General features: G+C 36.7%; 2 protein-coding genes and 1 long non-coding RNA gene across 8 annotated transcripts in view; 2 read left to right on the top strand and 1 right to left on the bottom strand.

The window, feature by feature from the left end:
* Positions 1–7,687, bottom strand: part of PUDP (pseudouridine 5'-phosphatase) — a 70,095-nt gene extending 62,408 nt beyond the window's left edge. Inside the window, exon 1 of the mRNA XM_061366512.1 lies at positions 7,554–7,687. Within this exon, the coding sequence (XP_061222496.1) occupies positions 7,554–7,641 (88 nt within the window). The 5' untranslated portion in view covers positions 7,642–7,687. The remainder of the gene's footprint in view (positions 1–7,553) is intronic.
* STS (steroid sulfatase) overlaps positions 7,085–19,324 on the top strand; it is a 102,716-nt gene continuing 90,476 nt past the window's right edge. Inside the window, exons 1-2 of one of the 6 annotated variants that reach the window (XM_061366508.1) lie at positions 7,089–7,584; positions 8,340–8,420. Coding sequence is in view for 3 of the 6 variants with exons in the window: in XM_061366510.1 (XP_061222494.1) it covers positions 7,571–7,584 (14 nt within the window). In the remaining 3 variants the exon portion in view is untranslated. Of the gene's footprint in view, positions 7,585–7,624; positions 7,745–8,339; positions 8,421–17,879; positions 18,445–19,324 lie in introns of those variants that run through there. The other 5 variants (XM_061366509.1, XR_009727390.1, XM_061366510.1 and 2 more) reach the window with 5 other exon arrangements.
* Positions 9,545–15,564, top strand: LOC133219286 (uncharacterized). The gene is made up of 2 exons (XR_009727391.1): positions 9,545–10,064; positions 11,016–15,564. It is a non-coding gene; the product is annotated as an uncharacterized LOC133219286 (long non-coding RNA).

The following is a 19,324-nucleotide window of genomic DNA, read 5'->3' as shown; positions in this document are numbered from 1 at the left end:
TCAAGAATTAGGAATAAACCTGTTACACCAGAGACATGCAGTTTACTAGAAGTAAGACTTATTGGAGGACTTTTAAAAAAATACTTCATATACCCCAAAAGGGAAAGGAGGAAGAAAAGAATACATTTTTAAAACCCCAAACAACTAGTATAGAGAACTCTAGCAAAACCATACTTGGCAAAGAGCAGTGTCCACACATACACAAGTTCTTTCAAATTACAGCATTAAGATTTATTGCCAAACTAATATGGAAAATGGTATTTATTATAATAGGAATTAAAAATTAGTAAAAGCTGCACAAGAACAGAAAGCATAGAGGCAGCAAGTCAACAGGTGTACAACCCTTCAAGAAGCAAAATATTTAAAAAAATAATAAAAAATAATTGCTAGATATAAAAAAAAAGAGCCACAATAAACAGAGACAAGCATTGCTCACTGCTTATTGAAGGACAGGAAGCAAAAAGTGAGATAAATAAAACAGGATGGTTTTCTCCTAAGTACCAAGAAAAATCTTGATACAGGTTGGCAGCACCTCAATGAACTTTGGGTCAGAATACTGACATTATTTCTTATTATTTTAAAATTATTATCATTATTAAGGGGGAGGAAAAGTACAAATCGAGTCTCTGTCAGAACCCCTGTAAGATAAAAAAAAATTATCTTGGTTAAATACTTCTCAGTAGTCTTGTGACTACAAGAATCAATAGAGAGAGTTACAGAAACACATAACAGAAATAGCAACCATCACTAGCAGTCTCTACATCATGTAAAAGAAAATCAGTTGCCCATAATGAAAGCAGTAGATACCATACTGGAAGGGAGAAGATATTTAGCTTAATGGCTTTTGTGTTGCTTAATGCAGTTCCTGGTCTTTAAAACAGCAATGATCATATTGGGAAAGTTATCATTACCAGGAAGGTCTGCTGCCAATTAATTTTACATAAATAAATTTAAGAAATAGTTAAAAATAAAACAAAATTGTTAAAAACAATAAAAAAGCCAAACATGCCTCCTCCTCAAAATTAGAACTGTAAATGGCACTATCAAGATTAGGATTGTTTCTTGGAGAAAATACAACAGAATTCATAATGCAGAATTTTGATGGTAAACTGTATTATCCAGACAAATTAAGGTGTCCTTAAAAATTCCAGTCTCAGAGAGTTCAATTAGCTAACTCACAGAAAGGCTACATGAATTAATTACAACTACTAAGAACAAGAGCTGCATCACTGGGCCCAAGGCGACATACAATGTAACTACCATTGGTATGCAGCATAAAAAAATGCAGGGTTGTTAATGTTGTTTTTCTTCCTAAGTAAAAAGAAAACTGTAATGCAACAGCTGGAAATAGTGTTATTATAAGGTAAAATTCTATGCACCTTGTCTTTATATGAAAATCTGTTCCATTTATGGCACCTTATTATTTACATTCAAAGCAAAATAATTGGAACTTTATACACAAAACAGTGTACACAGCCAACAAATATAAAACCTTATCATCTACAAACAGGTTCTGCATTTAGGCACAGAAAGAGACTAATTTTTACAAATGGTCACACTGCTTTGTGTATCTTTAAAATCACTGAAGGGAACCTTTAGACTCCTAGCACCTTCAAAGCAAACCTTTCCACTTGCTAAAGGCCCTCTATACAATTCAGTGTGTCTAACAGTCAGAAAATAAAAGCCACATTATTAACAGTGGGATTAATTTATTTAGCAGCTTTGTTTTATTTCTTTTAAAACCAAATGCTTTGGGTGTCGTTCAACTAATAAAAAAATAAGCACAAAAATCACATTGCATTTGAGTGTAAATTATGTACAATATTAAAATAAAATTGGGGATCCTTCAGCTTGAGAACATTCCTTTGTTACCCTCCCCAGGGACAGAAAAGGATCACTGCTAATGCTGCCCATGGCATTTTGAAATGTGGTAACCGTTACAGAAATGAAAAAAAAAAAACAAACAACAAAACCCTGATGGTGAACTAAGATCCAATTCTGGATTATTCTAACCACAAAAACCAGGCAACCATGTGGATGGAAAATCTGCAAATCAATCATGGGAATAATAAAAGTTAGACTGTAGGTTAGATTGTTTGTTATGTCCTTGCCAAAATTTTCCTTGCTGTTAAATTAAAATGCTAATTTTCAAGTATATGACAAATCTTATTTACTCTACTTATGGTTAATTAATTCTCAATGAGAAGCTGTTTTACTTATGTCCAAAATTTGCTCATGAAGCATCTACGCAGTATTTTAATCTAATAATATCCTTAATCTCTTTGGTTTTACAACAAAATACAAGCATAGAAAACAGGGACAAGACATTATTTTTGTTTCATTCTTTGTTCCCCAAAATCAGATGGAAATGGAGAATGGCAAGTAAGTCTCCACTACCTAGAGGCAGAAAATAGGCTTAAAAGATCGCCAGTTTATAGCCTAAAAAGATTAATTCCCACACTTAAACCATAATGGAGGACAATCTAGAGAGGACTGATGTTTAGTTGAATTGGTGCTATTTGCTCAGATGCAGAAGAAATAGGAAGTTATTTTAACCTCCCATTCACACTAAAAAATAAAAGACAGCATGCACATCAGCAAACTTCACCATGCAACTCTTACCAGTTTTCTTGTACCAGCTATCTCCTAGGCAACTTGTGCAATGAAATGAAAGTAGAAGTACATTATTGAGTTCTGACCTCTGTGACAATTGGTAGGTAACACTGGGGAGAAAGAAAACATGCCAAAATTCGTGTGAATCTCAACACTGGAATCAATTTAACTGCAAGTTAGTATCTCCTATATTATGGACCAGAGACTACCTGTATGACTAGCCATGCAGGAGTTGCTTAGAAGTGGCACACAAGAATCCAACAGTCTCCTCCAGACAAAGGAGACAGCAGCTGCAAACGCAGCAACTTCTGATCCCAGTTGCCTAAACTACTTCTTGACCCCTGTGAATGGTCAGGACAAACTGGTATACCTGTGCCTGTACAGGCCAACATGACTGAGTTATGGAAAAGGTATCTTGCAAAACTAAGCTACTTTAGAAACCATCTTTTATATCTACCTGAATGCGCTGACTTATTTTACGTAAAGATGCTGTTTTACAACACTAAGGGGCTGGCAAGGATAAGAATTTACATAAAATGGTCACTACTCCTAATAAAATACATGACTAAACTTTCCATACTGAAGTGTGATGTTCTCTGCATGCTAATTTAGCTTTAGTTCAGCTTTAAGTACAATGCTAAGAAATACTCTATTGTTGCTGCAGTTTTCACAAATTCATTTGTCAGTTAGGAAAGATTAACATTATGCATACACCTTGTAGAGAATATAATTTCTAATATAGGACATTTTCAGCCCCCTATAAGTTCAGGCATAGAAAAACAAAGGCAATATTCAATCCTATCTGTGTTCTGGTGGTGGGGTAGCTATTGGCTACAATAACATAACAAACCTAACACTTGTCATAGATAAAAATACAACCAATGGAGTAGTTGGAGGACAGATCCTTGGGGGCATTACTCCAGTTGTGTATTTTGTGCAAATTCGGTATAGATTTTTTGCTTCTCTGTCTTCAGTGTTGGTTTTGTATGTTTTTACAGTATGCTAAAATGCCAGAATCAGATATTAAACAGTTCAACTATAACAAAACTATTCAGGTATCAAAGGTCTCTAGCTTCTGGCTTTTTATTTTAGCCAGCTAATCCCCTATTGTGTGTGCTGAATAAGTGCACACATAAGAAGGTTTAATAGTTTAAATTATACTACATTGAAGAGCAGTCTTCTGTTGGAACAGACTAAAGCATTTAAAGAAAAAGCAAATTACTGTACAAGTTCTGAGCATTTATTGTTAGAATTTGCTGTAGAAAAGCAAGGAGAAATTTAACATCACAAAAGTGTTAGGGAAAAAAAAATAAAGTATGGCAGTACACCAAAAATTAAAATTTAGTGATATCGTTTCCTCTGGTTTATGCTACACAGTAAACTAAGCATCACTTACAAACTCTACCAACTAAATTGTGCTACATATGTATAATAAAGAAGACTGTAACTGCAGTACACTAGCACTAAGGCTGTTTTTTCTATTACAGATGGATTTTACCACAAAACCAAATCCTTTGATTAATTTTATGTATTAAATAACAAGCTGTCTAGAGGTGCTGCTTACAAATTTCACTTACTAAATGAGAGCATTACTCTCTAGTGTGCTAATTTCCTTGCAATTGGAACAACAGACAAAAACGTAAGATTCCATCCAACATCTCAAAGGGAAAGAGAAGGTAATCCAGAAGGGTAAAAAACCCAGAAGGGTGAACTGCATCGATTATAAACGCTGAAAAAAGGGTGTTAGATAACACTTCAAATAAGGATACAGAAGGACTCTGAATAAAAGGGATGAAGTACTTCCACTGGGAAGAACTTTCCTATTGAAGATAAGCTGATGTATCAAGGTGGGACTCAAGGACAACTTAATCAGTCTCAATTATGTTAAAGAGATGGAGGAGATGAAGTCACAGAAGATCAGACTCGGCAACACTTTCACATAGCCCAGCGTTAGCCACTAAAGTATACGGAGGCAGATTCTATAGGGTAACACTTGGATTGTTTCCAAGGTCAGAAACCTTGTAAGCTCCTTAGACCTCATTTAAGGATTTTACACTCACAGTTATGAATTATTCATGAGTATTTTGGAAATCTTCCTATCAGAAGAGATCGCACTTTTCTTAATCAGAAGTATGTCAGCTATAGGAAGCAAGCTCATGGCACATTACACTAGATCAATTTAATGCTTCATTTTTTATTGCTTATAGATCAGTTCATATTTATTCTACAAAATCAGCAAGGCTTAGATGACAATTTCCAAAAACAGTCACATTCTTTTTCACACACTACTTTGCTCTGAAAATTACTGCAAAACCTAAAGCTTCAGATTCTGAAAAATGCAACAACCTACAGAGGTACTTAAGTGTAGTTTTAAATACGCAATACTAACAACTTTGTGCTCTTTCAAAACAAGCTATTTAAGCAGATTTCTATAGCTTTGAGAAATATGTATTTCTCAAAACAAAAAAAAATCATTTTACCATCTTCGATTAACGCTATTTGACACATGAAGAATTTCAGTGCAAAAATTAATAGGATATTATTTCTCACATAGCTTTACATCAATATAACCATTTGTCTCATTGAGAAGATTTGTAACAGACAGGTTGGACAGAAAGTGTCTGGCCTGTGTGTGCCTTATTTCAGTCCTTCCCCAGAATTATTCCAAATTTCTTGAAACATTTATGAATTCTGCAGAAGTCCAACCAGTCTCCCAACTGCTTTTCTGCCTCCTAAGGGCCACCATTTGTCATGAAACAAACAGTTTATAAGAAAATTGTTAAAGTTGTGACAAAACTCAAAGTATTTAGAGGCTGAAACATACAGTAAGTCCACTGAAAGGAAGTGTATGTTACAGAAATCATTAAGGTGGTGTCCCTTTTATGCCTCTGTACTGTAAGACACTTAAGAGTATTTTCAGATTAATTTTATACATAAGTATAGCTTTCATCACAGCTGAAAGATTACTGAAAGGCAATATACTCTTTCCATGCAACTTTTTAAAATAGAAGAAATCAAAACCACACTGTAGCATAACACAACACAACACTTATCAGGCAAATGATGCCTTGCCTCACACATAGGGAGAAAAATAAATTATACTAGGGTGCACAAACACTTCATGTAAGTATATTTTATATATATAAGCACACAACATGCCTAAATTTATATCTGCTATTTTATTTTGAATACAAAAAGTGACAAAGTATTTCTCTGGAGCTTTACTTTACAACAGATAAATTTAATAACAGGAAGGAGTAGGTTTATACCTCTAGTGTCTCAATCTTGATAAACACAGGTCCAAGAGTTATGGATCCCTTTTAATTACTTTCCCAGTAAGAGGTACAGTTAATAATCTACAGTACTTTTAATGTTTCTTCACTGTATGAACCCCAGGAGTTTGGAGAACTAAATATGACTCAAAACTTAAAACTGTTTTGCTCGTTTGGAATGTTACAGCAAGACAATTTCTAAACATCGACAGGATAGCATCTGAGAAAAATTCCTTTAGCTACTATTGTCCAAAGCTAGAGCACCTATACTGCCAATACCTGCACATAACAGATTCACTTAAAACTGATATAGAAATCTTATGCATCCACATCAATGCCTACACATTCATACTGCTTACCTAGACTATCCTGTTCAGGTGAGTATTCCCTATGAAACAGATTTTCAAATTACGCTTAAAAACAGTCATATGTAAGTAAAAAAGAAAACTTCCCTGAAACTTCTAAATAAAAATGAAATTGCTAATAAAAAACTCAAACAAACAAAAAAAATCCCAGCAAACATAACCTCAGGCTATTTGAGACCTCAGTGGTGAAACTGACAATAATAACTTAATCACTGTTTCACATGATGTAATGAGTGCAAATGAAACAAACTGAAGGCAAAGGCTCTAAAGTTACTGAAACTATCTGACAGCAACAGAAGTAAAACCATTTTTGTTTTAAACCATGATAACTGAATAGCCTTCACCTCTTATAGGCCTGAAGAAGGGAAAAGCGCACTTCCTCTGCAGAATAATTCCTTAGACTTCACAAAAGTCTGTCCAGAAACTGCAGTAACTTGGGTTTCGCAGAAAGAAGGCAGGCAACTCAAGCTCACACTTTTGAAGAATTCACCCACATCCAAAACTGGCTCCTGTGTAATACTCCACATGGACTATTTAAAAAAGCAAGGCACATATAAAAATACTCCGTTATTCTACAGGAGACACACAGCAGAACGCCCTGATTCAGAAAATAGCTAAGAACAGACTTAAAAGCTGCTCTAGCCATATTAACTTCAAACCTCAAGGTGCAATGCATCTGTAGCACAGGACGAAATAGATTTCAGAGTATCACAGCAGTTTCTAAGCTTTTCAATTGCAGACTGCACCTCTAAACACTTAAAAATGCTCTCCTGGACAACCCCAACCAGCAGAAGCCACCCCCGGGTAAGCGAACTCTCCGTGTCACGGCAAACTGGAAACCCATTCGTTCCCTAGACCCACTCCCCACGGCTTTTAACCCCAATGTGCTCCTCACCTCTCTACTCACAGCCACCCTAACCTCACTCAGTCCTCCACCGGGGACTCAGTGTAAGTTCCCTTTTCAATCTCAGCCCTGGACATTTTAATTCAGAAGTTTGCCCACGTCTGGACGGAGCAGCAGGACGAGGAAGTAAAACGCGTTTAAGCAACACTACAGTGGATGCCCTGGCTGCTCGTCCGCAGCGCTGAGATCGTCAAGGAGCGGGCGGACAGCCCGGTCTGGCCTCTGGAGGCGCCTCGGTGGAGGGGCGGCGCGTCACGGCAGGGAGAGAAGGGGGCTGCCCGCTGCAGCCCCTCACAGCCGAAGCGAACGGGCCGGGTCAGGCCCGGCTGCGCAGTGTGACCGCGCAGCCACTGGCCAGGCGGGGGGGGGGGGGGGGGAAGAGGGGCAAAAGCTACACACCCAGGAGAAGGCCGTCCATGTCAAAGATCAGGTGAGTGACTGGCCGCAGCGCGGCTGCGGAGGAGGAGGAGGAAGAAGAAGCGGACATGGCTGGGCCAGAGCAGCCGCGGTCCTGTGTGGCAATTGGCGGCGCAAGCGCGTTTCGCCGGGGCGGCGGGAGCAGAGGGGAGCCGGGCTGTCGTGGGGCGGGTGTGTGTGCCGGGAGTGGCGCTGGTAGTGTGTGGGGGGGAAGGCCCTCTGGTTGCTTGTGTTGTGGTTCTTTTCTAAAAACAAAGCCTATTTCTCTGCATGGAGTCTCTCCTGGAAGGGGACTTCTCATTTCAGTTTTCGTTTGCTGCTGCTTACGGGACATACTGGGGCGTTGCTCAAGTTTTGACGTTTTCAGACAGTGTTCCTTCTCAAAGCTTTCGTGTGCCTGTGTGGAAACTTTCAAGGATAGTATTATCCCTGGTAACTGGAGCTATAAGCCGGCAACTGTGAGGAAAGAGTAAACCCATCTCTTAAAAGGGCTGCTGGGTGCAGAAATAATTAATTCTGGGTTGTTTTGCATGGTGGTTTGTTTGTTGTTTTTTGTTTTGGTTTGGTTTGGTTTTTTTGGGGGGGAGGGGTGGTGGTGGTTAAGCATTTACGAAGATCTGAAGCTCAAAAATCAACCCAGTGCTCTTGAGACAAAGCAAAATCTTCCTGCACAGACACATGGTCCAGTTCTGTCTGCGCGGTTGTAACTGGAAGAGGTAGAACTTCGCTCATCAACTTTCACTTTTTTTTTTTTTTTTTTTTATGCAGGTAACTCACCGTTGGGCATCAAGATTGCTGAAATACTAGTTGCAGAAGCAGCTATGGAAAGAGCTGTGTCAAGCTTACAAGGTGACATACTGACTTGAAGTTTTGTACTGCTTCACAGTTCCGTAGGAAGGCAATGGTTAGTTGCAGCTTCGTGTGTTGCAAGTCCTGTCTCTCTTGTCTGTAGGTAGGCCTCTTTTTTTTTCCTGACAGTTCCCTCATTTGAATTTTCAATACTTCACCTTTTTAGCAAGTTAGAGGTGGTTTTTAAAACCCTAACTGTAGGTGTCATACAATCACATTTGAATTTTAAGTTATTCTCCTTATGCATCTTACCTGCCTCCAAAATCTATCCCTTAAAAGAGCCCTTGCCCTACAGTTGTGAGAAATATCATAGGCACAAAGTCCTTATACCTCTTTCTGTTTTGGAAATAGGAAAACAAATACCATTGGCCTTTACTTGTACCTTTTTAATAATAAAACTTGACTTTCGAACTAAATTATTTGAGTTTTGGGTTGCTTTTCTGGTTGATTTGTTTGTCTTTAACTTATTTTTTAATGATTACATTTGATAATGCTGCTTAGGTCCTGCCTGTGTAGGCTAGGAAAAAGGCTGTGCACACTGCCTTAAATGTCTTTTAAAAATGTCATCTATAGTCCTGATGCACACCTGTTAGGTCTTGCATAGATTTAGGAAAATGGGTCCTGTGCTTCCAGATATTTTTATGTTTGTTTTTTTTTTGTAACCTTATATAAGTGTTAAGAATGCCCACAGCCATTTTGTTTCTGCAATAAACACTATGCACCAAGTCAATATTCCAGCTTTGTTTCAGACACCAAATGTGTTTGTCTCCTTAGTGGTTCACTTAGCTGAGAACATAGCTAGAATCAATAGAAAGTTCTACGTACAATGTGTCCAAAAAAGTGTTACTCTGTTAAAAGGAATAAAAAAATTGTTATAGTAATATCAGTACTTATAATGGTAGGTATTCTCCTATTTTAAGAAAGAATGTTTATGCTGTAAAAGCAAAATTTTCAAGGTGGTGAGTAATGAGGTTGTATGGCAGTAATACTTGAATTCATCCACTTTCTAATTAGCAGATAGTCAAAAGAAAAAGAAACCCTGTCTTTAGTTGTATTTGCTGGCATACAAACGCCTGTACTTGTTAAAAATAAAAAATAAACCCCAACAAACTGCAGTCATATCGTGATTTATTGTTCTAATTAGAGAAAAGCATATTTTGATCACAACTCTGGTTCTTCCATTCTCCTCAAAAGAGAGAGACTATATTTAGTGTCGAGTTCATCTCAAAAAACATAAGGCTTATGCAAACCTTGTGATTATTTAAAGTGGAAATAAATCCTAAAGGCAACCTTTATGAAAAAAAGCTCATAAAATTGAAGTGTAATCTGTGAGATGAACATTTTAGGGTTAAGTGGTTTGTACTATAGAATCTTAGTGTGTGCATTTCAAGACTGTCAAGCTACCTGACAGACTGATGACCTCAATTTGCTTTGCTTTACTTCGGCTCATCAGTGATGATCAGTGTAATGTTAGCTTACTTGATTCTTCAAAGCTGCATTCAAACACAAGGAAATCTTCTCAAAATAGACAAACCGTTTAGGTTTATTCAGGGTGACTATGTCTTTTTACTAACATAATGAAACTCGATGAACATCCAAGGAGAACTTTTAATTCATGATGGAGCATAGTTTCCTAGATGCATAGTAAGTCAGAATGCTGATTTAAATTTTATTTGAGCTGTCTTAAATATTTGTCTCAAACATTTCAACAGTAGTATTTAGGTTTGGTTGAGATTGGGAATTACACAGTTGATTTTTTTTGTTTGCCTTTTACTTATTTTAAGCCTGTTTCAAGTGATGAAGACTTTATTTTAATAACTTTGAGTTGTAGGAGGCATACTGTGGTGGAGGCACAGTAACTATGGAAATGGATAGTTAATTATATGCCTAAGGACCTGATGTGTGCTTACTGGGAAGGGTGAACTTTGGTTACTGAGGTGCAAGTAGACTTGAATCCTTCAAAGTCTGAAGAACACAGTTAACTTCTTGTACTTTTTTTTTTAATTAATTTAGCTTTCTATCTAGGCATATACAGAAGCAGATAAGCAAATGTTTGCCAACTTTTATATTTGATGGTGGTGCATGATACATACGTATGTAGATGTCCAGGGTTTTGAACAAACGTAAATTAGCTGCCTATAGCTGACCCTTCCTACTCCAAACGAGTCTTTTTTCTATGGCTTTGTAATAATGCATTACGATCACTTTGTTCTTGATGTGAGATAAGGTGTAAACACTCAGGCATGTATCCATGGGGTTATTAAGTACACAACACAATGTTTCGCATATACAGTTCTCATAACCTTTTTTAACCTTTGTATGTTTGTTTGGGATTTGTTTACCTTGGAGCTAAAATGTTTGCCACATTACTAAAACTTACCTAATTTTTTTTTCCTGGAAAGTAAAAGCTTCAGAATATGCTTAAGTGTTTTCTTAGGTAATGCGCTTGACTCAGAAATTGCAGTTTCCTGTTTCACACCTTTATATTGTGCTCGAAACATGGATTCACTTACATATTTTTGTACCATTTACAGGAATGTCATGCACTATGTGTTTCACACAGAAATGACTGACTTTATTTTTCTTGTTCTGCAGGCACCTTGGCAAAGAGGATAAACAGATTATAATCCATTTTGATTTGACTATTAAAAAAGAATCTAAAGACTTGAGTAAATCCAGTAATTTAAAAGCTTTTGCAATGATGTACATGCACAACTGCTAAACCCACTATTAGTAACAAATTACTTGTAGTGAATTAGACTTAAATGTAATTTAATTAAACTGTCAGCTGAGATTCACAACAGTTGCTATAGTTGAGCCTATAAGCCCTCAGAAAATGAAACCCCTCCCAGTGCTGGATGTCACCAAACAAGAGCTTTTCACCCTATTATTGTTTTAGTATATGTTTTCATGGTTGCAAAAGGGAAAATGAGCATGTATATTAAGGCAATTAAATAATGCAATACACCTGCTGATCTGAGTAATCTTTTGAGTCAAAAGGGAGTTTATCCTCTTTAACCAATCATATGGGTCTTCTTACAGCCAAGCAGCTAGGGGGGAAGGAGAGCCATCTGCTTTCTGGATTTTGCTATTCGCCACATGGGTTAGTTACAAAGGCAAGAAAGATGATGTGTTATGCTTCAAGAGAATAAAGTGAAGAAGATAGGTGTTGGTCATCCATAAATTTAGATGAGGCACTATAAAAAAGGCTTTTAAACAGCAATGAGGAGTGAAATTCTGGAAAAGCCAACCAAGCACACAGGAGATAAGAAGAACTCTTAAGATATTTTTAGATGTCAATTGCTGTATTTATTGATGGGATGGTACAACAGAACAATCGGTTTCTGAAGCTGCGAAATTATGCCTTAATGCCATGCTTCAGGGCCTTTTTTTGTTTCCATTCAAGTCAGTGAGAATAATTTTCTCTCTATGGTTTGTGAATTAACTTTTTTTGACATAATTTTTTGTCTTCTAGTAAAACATTGGCTGCACACAGGCAAAGTGTTAAGGTGATTAGCAGTGCCATTGTAATTGAAATACTGAAGTGCTTAGTGGTCCCTCAGCCTTAAACTACCAGAAAGATTAGGGCAGAAGGAATTGCATTTCCTTCATTTGCATCTTTATTTATCTAACTTTCCAATGTTGCAGGAGCCCAAAAGTTTGGTCATGCTGTTGGTTTTCTTTCTTGTCTGCATGTGATTTTACAGCTATATTGTTTTCATTTTACTACAGTTTGATTGTTACAGATTACAAGAAAAACTTTGTAGTGCCATGTGTAATACACAATTCTGTCAACCTTCCTGAGCGAGACATCTGTCACTTGGTTGCTGGCAATAAGGGTGGAACTGAATGCACTGACCCTTCCAGTGGTCCCTTTCAGTCTTGTTCAGCTCAACCTCTTCAAAGGCTGCAACAATTACAGCTTCAGATGGAAAAGAGATAGAAGGATTGTGATTCTCAGGGTCACAAGGTCTCTAAGCCACTCTTTAATGCTTCAGTCAGGTTTTATATGTGTGTTCCCCACTCATCATGCAACAAGTTGTAGAACTGAATTTCCAGAGCTCAGACATTCTGATTGCTTTGTGGGTGCATGGCCTTACAATTTTGTACCCACCCAGAAGAGTCAAGCAGAGATAAATAAATGAGCTTGCCGACACTCAGCCTAGAATGTTTGTCTACATGATCAGGGTAATCATGCTACCAGCTTAGGTAGTGCAGGGAGACATACCTTGAGGAATAAGGTTCAGTGTGTTGTAACAAAATATATGAGAAAATAATGTAGCCTTATTTCCTATTTTATGCTTTGAACTAGAATTTTCTTAGCAGAAGCTAAAGAGCAGATACTTGTTTTTATAAAACATTTGTAAAATGGAAACGCCACTTGTAAATACTGATGCAGTCAGATATTAGGGCTACCTAGAAGGAAGCATATAGTCCCAGTGCTGTGAAGCCCTGATTTTTTTTCATTTTTTATTTCCTAAGACAACTAGCTCCACCTACTAAGCACATCTGAACCATTTCACCCTGGGTTCTGTAAGATGAATGACTGCTCACAGTGATACTGCAGGATTGAAAGGTTCCTAGATTTTCTTTTGATGTATGCTTACATGCTGGTAAGGCCAGAAAGATGTTCAAGACATAGATGAATTATTTGAGGCAGAATTGTATATGTTTAAAATGTCTGTCCAGACATTCTACCTAAAATTTTCCAGGTCTTTGCTCTTCTAGGATATCTTTGTTCTTCCTCTATATTTTTCCATGTTTTTTTTTCAAATGCATTTCATTCTTTTAAGCCTTCCTCATTAGTTAATGCTTTCTGGAGCTTTCAGCGTTTCGTTTGCTCTTCAGGATTCCAGTTTTTCTGTATCCTTAGAGAAGTCTACAACTCAGATACATTTTTATAGCTGTGGGTTTATAAGTGACAAATAGAAAGGCCATGTTTTACTAATAGACTGACTTCTTAGGTACAGCATAACTTTGAATTAACATAAGAATTGAATTAACACTTTTGCCATAGTTTTATTTTGTTCAAAAATGAATGATTTGTAATTCTTATGAATATTTTTTACTACTCCTGCTTAGGTTGTTCCCATTTTGTAGTAAGCCAAAAGCTTTTGTTACCATTTGCTCATTTTAAAATTTTCTTTATGGATCACTTCTAGCTGTATCCTCATTAATTAAGAAGAGTCAGTATTATACTTCACTGTAAGAGATCAGTGACAACAGATCTAGCCCGTGAAGAGCTTACTACCTCTTCATACAGTTTAAAATATTTTTCTGCGTTCTTAAGTATGAAACATTTCTATCTTGCAAGCCTGATAAGGCAACTATTTCCAAAAAAGCTGTGTTACAAAATGAATCCTTGTAGCACTATTTCAAAAATGTTGCATGTCTCACTTAGCCCGGTGGCTGCTACATAGTAGGGAATGAGTGTTACATTAATGACCACATTTGACAGCCTGACTCTGTAATCTGTTTTTCACTGGCATTTCATTTCTAGGCCAACATTTATGCCCTTATCTGGAAAAATTAGACCAATGCAATTTTAAAAAAAAAAATTATTAACAAGACTTTTAATATTAAAGATGGTTATATATCCTCATTAAGTAAGATGTGCCATCCAGAGACTAGCCATCTTGTTATGTGGTCATGAAATGAGGTAGGGTTAGACTGTGCTCTTGAGCTACAGAGCTCTGATGAAAGCCTGTTTCATGAAGCACAAAGCTCCACTCAGTAGGTGGCATTCTTGTCACTGACATTTGTCACCAATATCTTCTGGGGTAGTGCTGTCACTAAAGCTGTTTGAAGTTGGTGGAAATATAGTAAACCTTTTCCCGTTTTCATTTTTTAAATATATTTAGCTGGGTGATTGTTGCTTCTTGAAAGACCTGACAAAGGGTGAGAATGTACATAGCTGTCTGCTTTTTCTGACTTCATCACATCCAGGAAATATAATAAAATACATTATTTAATTTAGATTCAATGGACTATACTTTCCCTGTTTGTGCAAGACCACCTTTCTTTAAAGATCCTGTTCTGTTTGTGAGTTGAGGTAGCTTAGTCAAGTACCTGACAGTTAGAAACTATGGCTATAGTGACTACTAAACCTGGATCTTTATTCTTGCACAGTATGGTCAGTATGTTCCTCCAGCTAAACTCCTAGCTAAACTCTTGACTAAATTTAAACACAACCATGATAAAAAAATAACAAAATCATTAGAACATGTCACTGAGTTCCATAATAAAAGCCATTATGACTTCCTCAGAACTGTACAAAGTCCTCTGCACAGATTTCACAAGTTTGTGCAATGATTCCCCTGCATCCCTCAGGGTAACTACATAGCTACAGAATTTTTAGAGTGAAACTTGGCATTAGTGGTTTTGGACAAAGCCAAAGAATAAAGATTAAACTTTTTTTTTTTTTTTTTTTTTGCTGAAGATTTGTTACAGCATAAATACTGTCTAATATACGATAATCCAATTTTTATAAAGTCCCTAGGAGCAGCAGAGCTGCATTTTTTAATTCTGGACAAGTGTGACTCTCAAAAACATTTTCTGAAATTAGCTAGTTTCCTTGGGTTTTACTGTAGTGAGAAGTTAACAAGTATCCTTTGTTCCATTTTTAGCTCTGTTATTGGTTTAGTAAATTAAATAGAAGTTTGTATTAGCAGATTTATGTGGAGGCATAAGCATTTAGGTGTGTGCCAATATTCAGACAGTCTAAGAAAGCAGTGCATCATGTTTGGTTTTTACAAAGATATATTTCTACTGTAGCTGGTAAATGAACACTATGTGGTGCAATTGAATTTGATCCTAAACTTCTAAAGCTTTGGCAGAGATATTTTAATGAGCTGAGACAAAAGGTCTATCTCATGGTAGCTCTGCCTCTCCACTAGATTAAAATAAATCCAGTCATGCATGTTTTTTGTCTCCTTTTCTTTCCAAACATAAGAAAAAAATAATTTCCTTTACCAATTCAGTGAGTTGAACGTTGTTATACGTATAAATGTTCAAATATAAATGTGTAGATACTGTCTCCCACTTGGTGACCAGAAGACCAAAGTATCTAAAAAAAACAACTTTTCTAACAAATTATGAAAGAAAAAATGAAGTTGAACCCTGCATTCATATCGATGTAGGGGAACAGACATCTTTGGACATGCATCTTTCTGACCAAGTTTCCTGGTGGAAAATACATAAATTGGGGTGGAGGGAAGAGGATAATATGCAAACTAGGTAGCACATTTCAAAGTTTTATGAATGATTTTTTTTGTATTAGGGTCCTTGGACTTCCTGGGAACAGTCATTTTCTGGGAGTACAGAAGTTTCTAAGGCAATGTACAGTGAACAAACCAGGATGGGCTACTACTGGGTGTGTTTATAGGCAGAGAATCTCTGTAATTCTATGCCTCTGATGGAAAAGTTTGAAAAAAACTGAAGTTATACTTTAAAAGGGGTTTTAATGCAGTTTCTCAGAAGTTGCTACATAGATAATTCAGCAGGAATATTTACCATGTGTACAGAAGGCTGAAATGTACCTGAAATTGGCACTGTGCATGTTTTGCATGTTTTCCAAAAATATGGTACAAAGCCGCTAGCATTTGAAAAGCCTAACAGGGGATCTTGAGTAATAAACTGAAACAAGTTTATTACTGGTTTTAGTTTATTGTTTGGTTAGGCATGTGTGTGTAGTATTATGAAAACTTACTGAGATTGTTTCTTACTAGTGAAGTAGCAATCGTGTTGGCATTGTATAGTAAGTTGTCTTTTTCAGTGTTGTCCTTCCTTCCCTCCGCCCTTCTGTTTTCAATTCATGACTGGACTTTGTATCCATTTATTGACAACCAGTGTAGAGCCATCTTGTTTGAAAACCAGAGACAGAAACAATTCCGTGTTGTAAGGTTAAATGTTCCTCCTGCCCCAAACTCTGTCATTCATCTATAGTTATATATAATTGTAAACATTGAGGTCATGTATAGTTGGAGTTCATATTCTTTCACAGCTCAAAACAATTTCTTCATGGCAGGGAATTAGCAATTATTAGAAGTAATTAACATGCATTGTGTTGTCTTTTCCTCTTTAACTTAATGCAGTATATTTTAGATAAGGAAGGAAAAAAGTAAGTTAATACTGTCTAGTCTTTTTTTTAAGATACTGTCAACTATGGTGGCAAGTTATTTTGCAACAAAATGCACTTTGTTATTAGGGATTGCAATGGGGTAGAACATTCCCTGCCTGCAACAGGTTAAGGAGTGTGTAAGGTTTACTTGAATAGTGAAAGCATTTTGAACAAAAAAGCAAGCAGGGTTTTTGTGAACAAGAACATTTTCTGGCTGTGCAACAGTTTTTTCTCTTACCACTTAAGCTCTGGTTGTTTAAAAAGTAATGTTAAAAGTGCATGTAATTTTGATTATGGACTGTTTCAAGAATCAAATGGAAATGAATTGTTAAACAGTCTTGGAGGGGGGTTAGGATCTAAAATAAGCTTGTAGTTTTGAAGTGACTGTGGTTTGTGTGCAGTGTATGTAATGTGACGAAATCCACTTGCTTCAAATCCTGCAAGACTTAACTGTACCTTATAAAGTTATATTAAATGAATCTAATGTTTTGTGATGGTTTGTGATCTTCTACAAATCCAACCTGCTGACTGAGGGTAAACACAGCTACTGAGAGGACAGTATGTATAAGGGTAATCTGTGGGAGAGAGGATGGCAAGGAATAATAGACAAAGAGAAAAGATAAGGAAAGAATAATCACTTCTGAATAGGTTGTATCTGCCAGGCTTAAGCAGAAGCTCTACATTTAGCAACCATGCTGAGGGAGAAAGAAGGAAGATGAAAGAGGAGACTATTTAACCAAAACAAGTGTTAGAACAGAAACTGACCCTGCATATTGCTTGCTATGCAGTTTTGTAATTACTTGCTAATAATATGTATTCCATACATCCTGTTTTCTCACAAGCATTTTTTTTTTTTTTTTTTTTTTTTTTGCTTCTGCCCTTAGGGTGCTCTCTAGGTGTATTTTAGTAAGTGCAGACCTGTGTTAAATCCCTGTCAGACCATCAGATGAGGCTGCTTTAACATCTGGAGAGCCACAGCTGTTCAGGGATAGGGAGTGCTGTATATTGCTGGCCAGTGGAAAAGCCTGTGCTGTGAGAAAGGAAGTCATGTAGGACGAAAGCAGCAATGTGCAGCAACATCAGGAGTTGTAATGGTAGAGTGATAACAGCAATATCTGGGCAAGCAGAAATGGAGTTGTTGAGGAGCTGCATCCAAGAGGTATTCAGTTTGAGTTTATATTGATGGCACAGAAATACAGGATTCTTGAGTAGAAAGGGTTTTCTAATATGATGGGAGATGGTTTAGAAAGATTAGGATTGCAGAAGAATTTGTGTGATGGCTTCTTGATTGTATGAGAGGAATTTTGAGGGTGATGAAGAACTAAATAAAATCAGAGGGTTAGGAGGAAGGTGGGATATTTGACTGGGATTGTTAGGAAGTGCTTAACAAGAATTACGGCTATGGCACTCTGGGCTGTGAACACAGAAGTTTGAACTGCTTCAGGTTCACAGTGATAGTGATCTTGGATTTTTCACATCCTGGACAGTATTTTAAATTAAAAGATAATGGTGTAAAAATGGCCTCTTCTTTTTTCTGTTGTACTAAAGAATCAGTTGATCAGCCTATTCAGAAGGAAATCTTAGGGTACAGAGCTCAGACAGACCTGTTTTCCTCTGACATTGTCTTAAACTAGCCAGATTGGTGGTTGTATGATGTTCTATACAAACATGCTATCTACAGGAACCCCTAGTGTTACAAAATTTATATAATTAGAAATAAAAGTTAGTAACCTAGAAGGCTACTTTATTCTCTTCTTCTCCCCCCCCCCCCTTCCCAGTGTTTTTATTCTGCACTGCTGACAAAACTGGCAACTAGGATGAAGAAAATTAGAAGCTGTTGACATGGATTAGTCATTTACAAAAGTTACTCTTAGCTACGTAAGAAGCATCACATCTCCAGTTCATGTAAGTTATTATAATAGACAGCTGAGTATGTTTTCAATTACAGCAGTTGTCTAATAATAGCAGTGAAGTATTAGTCCTGAAAAATGCATGTTGGACAGAGGAAGCAACATGTTCTTTTTCACTGATGAACAGAATCCATCCTTTAAGAACATGAAATTGTGTTGTACCTGAAGGCATATAGCAAAGGAAAATGTTCTTTTTCATAAACTTCTTTAATGACATTCTGATACAATTCAAAAAGCGTGTTATTCTCTTCAAATATACTTGCAGCATGCTCCAGTCCAGGCCAAAAGGTAATGAGACCCGTGAAGCTATTATTAAGTAACCTTTCAAATGTTAAAAGGAAGCTAATACTGGTTTACCACAAGAAAATGAAAAAAAAAAAAAAAAAGTTTTTTTAATACTTACTATATTTATTTGTGTTCTTAAAATGTCATATAAAATAAGGTGAAAATGAAGTGAATTACTATAGTTTTGAGATAATGAAAATTTTCATTTTGCTGTGTTGTGATTTTGCCTTTTAGCTCCTATGTGCGCAGGAGCTGTGTTCTAACAGCAAGTATTTACCAGCTTCCGAGAGCTCCTATGAAAGAGAGAAAGAACTAGAGAAAAGAAAGGGAAGAGGAGAGGGAAGGAAGAGGGAAGGAGCAAGAATTTTGTACTCACACAAGGCAGAAGGAAACTGGATACATTGTGGCCTAAATAGCTGTTTTTCCTGTATTGCTGTAATACAATATACACATTTCATTTGTTCAAGATTTTTTTTTTCTGTCAGAATCTAAGAGCCCACTTAGTCTTTTCGTGTATTCTAGGCAGATACTTTTAGTCTTAGAATTGTTTGCTGTTTCAGATATCTCTCATTTTAAGACTTTCATTCTAA

The sequence above is a fragment of the Neopsephotus bourkii genome, unplaced genomic scaffold, assembly GCF_033783945.1.
Source record: "Neopsephotus bourkii isolate Nb327-2 ecotype Australia unplaced genomic scaffold, CSIRO-AGI_Nbou_v1 NB_1346, whole genome shotgun sequence".
NCBI classification, from domain to species: Eukaryota; Metazoa; Chordata; class Aves; order Psittaciformes; family Psittacidae; genus Neopsephotus; species Neopsephotus bourkii.
This window is presented reverse-complemented; position numbering and strand designations above follow the sequence as displayed.